General features: G+C 29.0%; 1 protein-coding gene across 2 annotated transcripts; it reads left to right on the forward strand.

The window, feature by feature from the left end:
- Positions 1 to 865: 865 nt before the first annotated feature.
- Positions 866 to 11,496, forward strand: LOC126844560 (uncharacterized). 2 transcript variants are annotated; one of them, XM_050582847.1, is made up of 6 exons: positions 866 to 1,109; positions 4,111 to 4,206; positions 6,771 to 6,921; positions 8,557 to 8,699; positions 8,771 to 8,923; positions 11,039 to 11,496. In XM_050582847.1, exons 1-6 carry the CDS (start codon positions 1,034 to 1,036, stop codon positions 11,200 to 11,202), a joined length of 783 nt encoding a protein of 260 aa, XP_050438804.1. In that variant the 5' UTR covers positions 866 to 1,033; the 3' UTR covers positions 11,203 to 11,496. The 2 variants fall into 2 exon arrangements, with proteins under 2 accessions (XP_050438804.1, XP_050438803.1); XM_050582846.1 differs by lacking the exon at positions 11,039 to 11,496 and adding an exon at positions 9,947 to 10,359.
- Positions 11,497 to 12,342: the final 846 nt, after the last annotated feature.

The following is a 12,342-nucleotide window of genomic DNA, read 5'->3' on the forward strand; positions in this document are numbered from 1 at the left end:
CTTTGCGAGTTCGTGGGATAAATTTCAATTTATTTACTTAAGTACTATATTATTTCACATAAAAAATAAAGCACAATCAATTTCGCCTTAGCGCAACCTATAGAAGTTTATCCTCTTGAAAAGAAAATAAGACCATATGACTGGTCCAAATAAATAAACATGTACCCAAAAATAAACCAAATAATTTTCTACTGCTCGTAATAGGCAAACGTCTAAAAAGTTCATAAGTTGCCAAAGCCATCAGCAATGCAATAGAAGCTTCTATAAAATAAAATCAACATACAATTTTTTTTTTTTAATGAGAGGAGGCGAGAGGTGGATGAATAATAGGGAATGCTTTAAATACATACGAAAAATACCTTCTTATTATTATTATCGTTGTATTATTTATTCCGGTTGTGTTCAACATATTGTTTTATAACGGGCGGTCTATTCAACGAAACTATATATCATTAATCCAATCAACGTTTACGAAACGCATTCGAAAACTATATAACCATTATAAATTTAAACAGTTTTGAACTTTCTCGGGCGCATTGCATCACCGCCTCTGGTGAAAATGAGTTTTCGATGATGATGGTGCTGATAATAATAATAATTGTTTTGTATATTTGCTTTTTTAGTGTCAGTATACATACATACACACGTGGAAGTGTACTTATCGTCGAGTAGGGTTTTTCAATCATGCGCAATCAATATATATATATATATTATAATTATTATTATAAAAAAAAGTTTCACCTCCGGCCGACAATAAAACACACAACAATGCATATGAAAACAGAATCCGTAGGGAACACGATATTATGATCCGGCATATTGTCTACATAATAATAATATAGTATAATCGTGGGGATCACTGCAGTACCGTGTGGATCCGTTATCGGTCCCAAACCAATCGGTCGCCAGTAGATTAGCTATAAGTCTTCCGGGAACGACAAATAATCGAACAGGACGTGTCATTGCCTCGATCGGACGATAATCCTCTAGCAGACCCTACCAAAGTTTCCTGGTAACCGTGTTTTGTGCAAACATGCAAACTAAACCTGTGTGGTCCTGGTTTTGGATGTTGAAGTTTTTGAGTTGCACAGCGATATTGACCGTTTCCGGTAAGTCTGCGTTTTTAACTTCGCTACATACTAACCGCAAGTTCTATTTTTTTCCACCACCAATCAGTTAGTTGAATATTTATAACACGAATCGAATACAATACAGTCTATTGGACAAAAATATTTAGGATCTCCGGAATTTCATAATAATAAAGTATATTTTTTTGCAATGTGTCAGTATCATGCAATTTCGAACTCCCTGCCCCCTGGAGAGTTTTCAAAAATGCTAAATTCAATTCCACAACTCTACCTGGAGTGACAAATAAATGTTTGGTCTATTATCAGTCTCATTTATGACACGTATATAAATTGTGATATTGAAGCAATGCAAATATTGAGCTTACAATTAACCTATTACTTTGTTAGTTTGAAAAAGGTTGAAATCGTTAATTTAGCAGGGACCAATAAATAAATACATATTCAGATTTTTTTTGCGTTCATTACAATAAGTTTTTACAGACGATTCCCAGCTTAGATTGTAGTGTCATATATAAGAAATTAACTGGTTAATTAATATAAAGATAAACATTATTAAATCTATATCTTTAACACGATAAATAATTTGTTTGTTTATCCATTTAGTCCAGACCAGTCTTTAATTTGTTAAAATGTGTTTATAAACATATAATTTAAAATTGTAATTGCTAATAGACCACCATGGTCAGTGAGTACAAAAATGTATTACACGACTTAAATTGACAGGAAAATTCTAGTTTAAGATTTATGTGGTCGATTTATATTACTAACCATTTTTTGTTTAAAAAAATACACACTTAATTGAGTCATTAACGTTTTTAAACGACTATGTAAGTAAAATCAGATCATAAATTAATTTTCTTTTTCCCAGAATCTATAACTACTTATGAAATTCTAACGTGTTAATGACTACGTATTTTATTTTGTGTTCAGGTAGGTCTCATTATGATATAATACTCAATATTTGTAATACTCTTATAATAGGTCACGTCGAAGTCCTTTCATCTTTAAAAACATAAATTTGATAAGTATAAATAATACTTAACTAATGAGCATTGCTAAAAAATAACACAATAGTACCTTATTATCTGTACTTTGAAAACGAATCACAATTGTTATTCTAAGAAACGTAATTATTAGAAAGTCACATACTATGTCGTACCTAACCTAACCTAACCTAACCTAACCTCGAAAATCTTAAGAATAGCAAGTATATTTTTGAAAAAATGTCTTTATTTATTTTTCACTATTTTTATTGTAAAGTGTTTTAAAATAACTTATTAAACATTTTAAATACTAGAAACTACTAAATAAGGTGTACTTTTTTTAAATTTAATATGACTTGTTAATCTATTATTAGTTATTATAACTTTTGTTTACGGTACAAAATTGAAGTCTAGTAATTTTTACCAACGTTATTTTTATTCAAGTAAAAAATATTCACAATTCACTTAAGAAAATTAATTTTCGGACGTCTTACACTCTGGATTAAAAATCTTGTCTGAACTAAAGTAATACAAATAATAATAATTATTTTATGGTACTAAATAACTCAAAGAATATAAAATTCAAGTCTCGCAGTAAGAACTTGTAAAATTAATAACTTTGTAGAGTATTGAAATTGATTACGAATTATTCGTCACTACACTTTAGTTTTGTATCCATTCAGTAAAGAAACTCCTTTAAATAAAGGAGAGCACCTACCCTTTTGATAAGATATATGAACCTTTCATGGAGACCCTCGCAATTCGGTCCTCGTTATGCCACTCGGTTGAGCATGTAAATAAAAGTACGTGGCGTCTAAAATATTGCTGGCGTAGAAATCTTTTGAGTAAAAAATATAAATGAACCTACTACAAAAAATAAACGTACAAATCCAAACCCTTTTTGCACCTCTACAAAGTGAAAAATTGCGCTGATTTAGTGTAAATCCGCTTTCGTTTTATTCAGCAGCCGTGTAACACATTGAATTGTTTTCAAGGAAAAACGCGTATACCGTATGCATGGGATTTTTCCATGTGTAGTATAAAAAGAATATAACGTGTCCAAAACAGTTTCAATCAACTGCAAATAATATGTTGCACGCTTGTACGGTCTTTTTACTCGTCACTGGTCGCTTGGTGATTCGTAAACGTGCCAAATAATTATATTTCATTCGTTTAACAAAACGACATTTTCCATTGAACTCCGTCTTCGAACAAAAATTATTACATTTTTATAATATTAACAGAACCTTTTCACTTTATTCGGCTGTAAAATAACGTTAACTGATAAAAAAAATGTATTTAAAAAATAAATAAAACACCGCCGGTCTCACAAAATTGCTATTGTTTTACATATTTATCATAAGAATATCTCAGTAGTACGATGGAACAAGTTGATATTTCACTTTTTCAAATTTACAAGAGGAAACAAAGTTATAAAATTGTTTTGTTGTGTTCATAATAAATATTATAAAATATTATGTTACGGGACACCAGTAATTTAACACAACTAAAAACCAAGGACATATCATTTTTAAACATCAAACTATTTATCTCGACATATCAGCAAAATTAAATATTAGCAACCATTGTTTACTAATACCTATACAATAGACATACCAAATTTCGCCACTTTGTGTAATACTTTCCTATCGGTAATACCATATCAGTAAATTTATACTAAAATTGACAAAAATACTTGTCAATTTCTGTCATCCTACTATGGATCTGTATTATAAATTCTAATATTATGTTGTGAAAAATCCACGCATGGAATTACTAAATTTTTGTACACACAATCCTTCTTCGCGTGTTCCAGTTCTAGATTATAAACTTCTTATGTATACATTAGCATAAAGTTAGGTATTTTATAAATATTACTTTCCCGTATGTGAATTAGATATTACTATATAAACATATAACTATACCTAAGGATACTTTGGATACACTGCTTATTATACGTCATCATTTTAAAATTAATTTATTCTATACAGATTAATTAATGACTAACATTGTATTAAATATGTTTATTTGTTTTTTAGCGCAACAACAAACAGATTTGTGTTTTCGGGACGACCCAAAAATAGACAGCTGCATCCGAGAAAGAATCAACGATGTGATCGACAAATTTCATGAAGGTATTGTATAAAACTTTTTATGGGTCAATTTTTGTGTTAAGGAATTTTGTTTTACGATTTTACAATGACCATTATTATTATTGTCGTTTTTAATCGGTAGTATAGTAATTATTGATTTTTACGTATTCGAATGTCGTGATTTGCACTACTATTTTAGCCACACATTACTCAACCGTATTTTAACTGAAAATAAAGTGAATATTTTTTTGTTGTACTGCAAAATGTTCATAATAATAATTCCATCGATCTAAAGTTAAGTTAAAATTTAAAAGTACATACATTTTAGCAATTAAGGTATAAATAATACCGATTGATAATGTTTTAAAACATTATGAACAAAATTAAGCGAAATCTTAACTAAATTAGACAGACACAATTAATTAAACAGAAAAAATATACTAAACAGTTGCACCGAATCGCCCAATGGTATTTCGTGAATTTTACAACAATAATTTACCTCCTACAATTTACAATTTCGTTGCAAAAATATTATAATCGACGAGAGATCATTTTTCGAATACTCAAACTAAACCAAAGCAATAATCAGGCGTTTACGTACTTCTTTATCAAAAATTATAATTTATAGTTATGACGCAAAAATGTTACATCCTTAAAATCTTAAGGTCTTCCAAACAAATACAAGCAAGTTACTACATTATTTGTAGTTTTCTTCATTATTTTCCCCTTTCAAATTTCACTCCCTTACTACTGTCGTTAACTAAAAACTTTAATTACTTTAAAAGCAATTATGTTTACTGATTGTTGTCTTGTTAAAATGATAAGAAAATTATTCATAATTTAAAAAGTAAATAATAACTACGCTACCATTTAAGTTGGGAGAGTTCCAGAAAATACACAAATATAGTAAATATTTATGAGTTTCATAATTTTATAAATAATGTTATCGAAATGAAAAACTAAAAAATTGCAATTATTTAAAGGGGATCGAGTGCTTCTCGTGGAATGGATCACTCTATATATGCATTTATAAAAAACAACCATGGCAATGCAAAATCTCAATAAATGCAGTTATATCGAAAAGCTATAAACAACAACAGCAGGGATTCTACGAAAACCTTTTAAAATAATATATATTACGCATTTAAAAATGTTGTATATTGGTTAGACTTCAATACAGATGTGAAAAATAATTTACTTTTGAAATCTTAATAAAACACATAGACGTTTTACATGCAGGCTAATAATAATACCGAAAATTCATCAAAAACTTAACAAACAAAATTAACATAATTCTAAAACTCATGCTACATGACATGACGATCTTTAATCTTATTATTAAAGATATGAATATGCATAACAATTGTTTTGTCAAAAGTTTTGAATAATCTGCTGTACTTACTTAAATATTTTATAATTATACAGCAAGTTACATACAAATGTATTTTAAGTCGTACGATTGACTGTAAATTAAAAATATTATTTAAATAACCAATGGCTGTACACATGACATATTATATAATAGGTAAATGTGTTATTTGACAATAGAATTAACTTTTAAAGCCATAGCACAAAATTCGATACCATAGATCATTGATTCAAATGTGTATTTGATTTGTAATATCTGTTTGTGTATTGTAGATTTCGTTCTTAACATTTAACTTTAAGCTTTGAAGACATTTTAAAAAACAAACCACTTTTTTATGTGACAACTGTAAATACTCAGTTTTAATAATATTTGTGTGAAGTTAAAGATAATTTGGTACTCGTCTCCATACTGAATTTTAACTCAGATAAGTTTAGTCTACTATTGCGTAAAAAATATATATACCTATTTATATTTTACCCTATATCAAATTTGAAAATAATCTCATTAGATTAATGTCTATAACTTCCAATCAAAACATAAAAGAAAATATTTAGGAATTATACTACTCTTTTTTGGAAAATTCGTCGTATGGTACTTCAAAGAGATTACGTAAATATTTCGTTTCTCATTCGTTCATTAATAAATGAGTTATGTTGGTTCTAAACAGAGACGACAAATAGTTTACCTTTTCTCTTGGTATCAACACACAAGAATGACAATTAATTATAAACAACCTGGCGTCCTAAATGTGAGACTTAAGAGCTCTGTATAGAAAATAATAATACGATTTAATGTTAAATTTAAAACATATTACTTTAGCACTAAAATGTACCGTTTAGTCTCTCTTTAAGTTTCTGTTTGGTATAAAAGTAATTTTTGTTATGACTTATGCAAGTTCATGTAATTGTAAACAAATGGGCCAAATGTAAATTCGACTTTTCAGTAAAAAAATCAACACTATTTAATTTATATTTTCTTAAATAAATGCATAAGTACATATTTTAATAAAACTCAAAAACATTGTTGGTTTTATTTCAATTGCATTTATGTTGGGTCCGTTTGTTTGGAGTTATCACCTGACCTTATCTATTTGAATTTTGCGTATGTTTTGTCTAATTATATTAGTTAACACGTTCACATGTTTAAAAATACATTGTAAAAAATAATAATAATATTTAAGTGTTGATCAATTAAATCAGTTTATGAAAAAAACCATTATATATTTATATAATTGTAGGTTTGGACGATTTTGGACTGAGTGCCGTTGAACCGATATTTGTTGAAAGTCCGTTGCATTTTGAACAAAAGGGACGCTTAATCGGAGGAAAAATTTCAGTTAAAAATATGGTAACAGAAGGTTTAACTTCAATTAAATTACAATCACTCAGGTAAGAAATTAATCTAACAGTTGCATACCTATAATAATTTATTGAACATACTATCGTTATTAAATTAAATAGTCATCATTCGTACTAAAAAAATGTAATAAAAGTACAATAGGTATAAATTTACAGAAAATGATGTACATAGATAAACAATTTTTGAAAATATAAAAAAAAAAAAATCAAAATGTCCTAAAATATGTTTAAATTTTGGTTAGAGAATTAAAATGTTGCTGAAGTTTAAATATATGACATGTGGAAATAAAATGTCTTTACATTTTAAATAAAAACAACGTAATTACGTTAATTAGTATAACCATTGATTATAAATAATAATAATTACATGCCAGTGGGCTATCTATATTATTTATAATCAATGGTATAACATATTATTTAATCTTCTTCTTCGCTGGCATTTATAACTCCATTAAAGTCTTTGCAGCCATCACTATATCCCTCCATCTCTCTCGATCTTGAACGATTTTCTTCCATTCTTGTACTCACAAGGCTTTAAGAACTCCTTCTACTACGTCTAGCCACCTCTTCGTCGGTTGGCCTCGAGGTCTCTTACTTTTTGGTTTACCTATAACTGCTTTGATGGTTTCTTCTTCGCTTCTTCTCATGATATGGCCAAACCACTGTATTCTTTGTCCTTTTATGTAGCTAGTAACTGGTGCTAAGCCCAGTTCATCCTGAAGTACCTTATTGAACTTTCTTCTCCATTAATTTGTCCTTGTGTCATTAACTGGCCCGCATATCATTCTCCATATTTTGTTTTCGAAGTCTTCTTACTGTCACACTTGTTGTTGTCCATACTTCACAACCATAAGTGAGAGTAGGCCTGATTATTGCCGCGTATAGCCTTCATTTTGTTTTCTTAGAGAGAGCTTTGGATTTGAGGAATTTGGATAGTGCAAAAGAGGTTCTTTCTGCCTTTGCTATCCTCACACTTATCTCCCGTGACCAATCCTTCTTTCTACTGAGTAGTACTCTTCTCAACATATTATTTAATAATATATAAAAATTAAAAATGCTACGTCAAAATGAGTCCTAGAAATTTGATATATCAACTATGAGTCTCTCTGGTACAGCATATTTTTATACTTTATTTTACATTATATAGCTGAATAAACCTCTTATGTACCTTTCAGACATGTTCATTTAAATTAAATTAATAATTTTTCATTATTCATACCATTGGTACTGTATGTTTTAAAATTTTACACGTTCCCGGTTGTATTTATGCTTTATGGTATGTTTATATGTAAATACGATTTTCGAAGAAAAAGTATTTGAGTGCATTATTATTCTCAAAAGCCTCTAGAGTTTGTCTTTGTCTTGTATATTTTAACATTTCTTAAATAACATAAAGAGAACATTACAGGAAATACTCTTAATCCGGGTAATGAATAAAAGATTTCTTAAGTGATATGCTAGCGAGAATTATTATATTTTAGTATTTTTTTTTCGAGGTTATATTTAATTATTTGAGTTTTCTGAGTCCACTCATATACCTTTATATCATTTCAATAAACTAAAACGTATTCCTTACGCTTTTATATGAGTTATGTACATGTTCACTACTGAACAACCTCATTAATATTTTTGAACTTTTTAATACATGATACAATGTTTCTGCAGATCAAAATTTATCAATCCGAATAAAGTGGAAGTTGGATTCACAGCCCACTACCGTAACATCAAAACTTCCGGCCAATATAAATTCAAAGGATACTTGGGGAGAATTGCGATTAATGCAAACGGAATATACAATATTACTTTCAGTAAGAGCAATAATAACTGATTATACTTCAATAATTTGTTAATTTTGTTCTTAATTTTATATTATTCATAGAGGACGTAGAAGCCAGCTACCTAATGAAGGCGACGGCTAGAGAATTAGGAAATGAGACTTTCTTACAACTAGATCACGCAATTACTCATCCGCCAAAATTTGGAGAAACTAAAGTTCAAGCTACCGAACTGGTAGCAGGAAATGCTGTTTTGAGTGAGTACACAGTAATAATATAATCATAGTAACTAAATTAGTTATGCTTTCTTTACCTTAGCGGCTATTCCTGCTCACAAAATATGGAGTCTAATCAAAAATGGCCAATATAATATTCTTTCCTTATTCCTTATTCAATCATACGCTTTCGGGTTTTTGTAGATAGTGTCTATTATTGCTAATTTCCGGCTTACTTCTTTCCATTCCCATGTGACCGTTTTATTTTTACGTTATTTTCAATATTCTCCTATAAAAGCACTCATATTGTGAAAATTCCTAATAAACTACCCTATCGTTAATAATGAGACAATAAATAGAGATAGGATGGAATCCAAAATTCTGATGAACCTAACCGGATATTCTCATCATTATTAACTACTAAAGATACAAATTTATGACATTTATTGTGTTGTGTAAATAAATCAAACTATAAAGTATAGCCTATTGTGAGGGTTTTTTTAAAATGCAATTATAGAAGATGGACGTTACCGGAAAATTAGTCAATTAATTATTTTGTATTAATCACTTTGTTAATAATGTAAATATCAACTACGATGGGGATTTAGGCTTAATGTAAAATTGAATACACTACATAATACTTTTCTGAATCATTATTCCCGTTTGCCGGCAAAATTTCTTTAGACGACTAAATGCATTGTTATATTTAATTATGAAAAAATATTAAAATGACTATAGCTGTTGCCCACTTAAAATCATTGGTTTTGCATTGAATAAAAAAAATGCTTTTTAATTCAAGCTCTATTTCGGTTAATAATTGTTTCTATTTTATTAAATCAATAACACTAAATGTTAGTTTATACTGTATGTACATAAAACATGAATATATAAAGTAAATTGTAAATATTGCATTGCATATTATGAAGATAATGTGTAATATATTATGTTTCGAACTATTAAAGTAGAATTTTTACAACATCTTGTTGTTTCGAAAATATTATCTTTGCACATTTTTACTTATTACTATTCCGCCACATCTAATATCTATTCAAATTTAACTTTCAGGAATAAATTTAATGCAAATCATAACGGCTACGTTTTCCCAAATGTACCAGCATCTCGATATATTAATTCGATACCCAATGCTTATGTATTATTTTAATCAATTTGTAATATTCTATCTAAACCATTATTTGTACAACGAAGGTGTTCTCTCTGGTCTGCAAGCACTGATTTTTAATAATATACACATAAAATAAATCTGTTGATAATTGTATAATGCGTTTGTATTGGTGTATTTTGCGTATCCCTTTATTCCTACAGTCGTCTACACGGCACAACATCCGAACAAACCTTCCTTCAAAATGCTATTCAAAAGCTCAAATAAACTGTGTTTATCTTGGCCCCAGGCAGACAATTAAAATGTATTTATTCTTTTCAATCTGGAGTTTCATAAAAACTCAATAGGAAAAACGTAGCTTAAAAAATATATGAATGTAAGGATGTGATAATTTGACTTTAAAAAAATTGAAATGATAACGGGTTATATAAAGTGCCTTAATATAGAATGGTACTGCTACCAAATATCCATGAGTGTATAGATGTTCTACACTATTTTTAGTTTTCATGTTTAAAGCTACCTAGTATAGGCCATGTTATGTATTTGATGCGTATGTCAAGACTCAGTCAAGTATTACTTAAATCTAGTTCGACAAAACTCTTAGAATATGTATAAAATAACGATCCAAACAGAATAGACTTTTAATTAATAATACCCTAACTGCCATTAATGTCTGGTATAATGTAAGCCTTGTTTTCGACCATTGTTAATTAACAATTTAAAAAATCTGACTTTGGCTATGTTACGGTACATTAAAAGTATTGAAAACAGTAGTTTCTGTGTTTCAAAGGTAAATTTATTTTGTAACCAAAATGTTAAAAGAAAAGACTACAAAGTCCGATGTTATCAGTTGAATTTTCCACAAAGAAAACCCCAAAGATAATGTGTAAAAAAGAGATATTACCAAGTGCTGTTTAATATATTTAGTTACCTGGATATCCCTTTGGGCTAGATCATTAATTACTAAATACCCAACATTCATTATAGATACAATCACAACTATCCTGGCGAACTTGTGTGTTTTGTGTATTTTACAGGCCGAGTGGCTTTGAGGTTTGCCAATCAGTATGCAAATCAACTTGCAGACGAAATGTTTCCAGTTGTGGGACCCTCAGTGGACTCCATTACCAAGAATATGTGCAATCAAATATTGATGTTGTATCCTTACGACGTTATACTGCCGCCCACTAGAGTGAAATGACGAATGATCGATAAAAGAAATAGGAACTATTGTTAATTATTTATTTACATATTAGTTAGGTACATTTTCATTGTATCTAAAATTTTGTTGAAATAATTTATTGATTTAACAATTATTGTATGTTAATAATGTTCAAGTTCCGTATTAATTTAACAGAAGTGTATAGTAAATAATTCTTATATTAGTCGTTAGTGCGTTTAAACAGACCCATTTGATTTTACATGCGGTAATATGTCTATATACATTTTATATCTAAAATACCATCGTTATTTCTATACCTAATTAAAATACACATTTTTGTGACGAAATATTAACTACCAAATCAATTTCAAAGAATAAATTAAATTACAATAATATAACAATACACGTAGTTTATTAATTTCATTACAAGTGCAAAAACACGCTTTTATTCCTGTTTGAACAAAGTGTACAGAAAACATAAAAATTACACCCGAAATTTTAAAAATATATTTTTAGATTTGTGAATGTTATTGTCTATTGAATGAAAAATGAAAAAGTTTAATATTTTACTACCGTTTCGCGTGATACCTTTTTGACGTGCACGAAAATATAAGGAAACTATACATGTTGTAAAAAAAAATTCTACACGGTAGGTATCAAGTGCGTCAACAAGGTACCAAAAAAACAACAAAAAAACATTTTCCATTTCGATAGAATAATACAGTACTTACAGTGAAAAAAATAAAACCTAAAACGTGCAATACATATTTTATAACAATATCGATCGCTATTTTCGGAAAAAGTCATAGAAGACTTTGAGCTTGTACAGTGAGACGTATATAACCATTTCGAAGTGTTCAAATAGCTCGCTGAGTATGTTGTAAACAAGTTTTTCAATATTTTTGAAGTCGAGTTTGCGAGGTACATACCGAATGACCGTCGGCGGTTTCTCTTCGAATAATATGTTTCCACCTTGAGTCGGTCGAATCGTACTGGGTAATTCGTCGGATATTGAATCGCAAGCCGAACAGTCACATTGATGGACTCCTACGGCATTGGCATTGACTAATGGTTGCAAATGAGATAAATCTAAAGCAATTTAAAAAAAAAATTAAGCAGAACGTCTTACAAATTAGTAAAATGGTCATCGAATAAAATATATCCAGTGCAATAACTTAT

Source organism: Adelges cooleyi, unplaced genomic scaffold (genome assembly GCF_023614345.1).
Source record: "Adelges cooleyi isolate 19-005CV unplaced genomic scaffold, UGA_ACOO_1.1 ACOO_flye_CR_arks_rails_tigmint_CR_PRNA_651, whole genome shotgun sequence".
In the NCBI taxonomy this organism is placed as follows: Eukaryota; Metazoa; Arthropoda; class Insecta; order Hemiptera; family Adelgidae; genus Adelges; species Adelges cooleyi.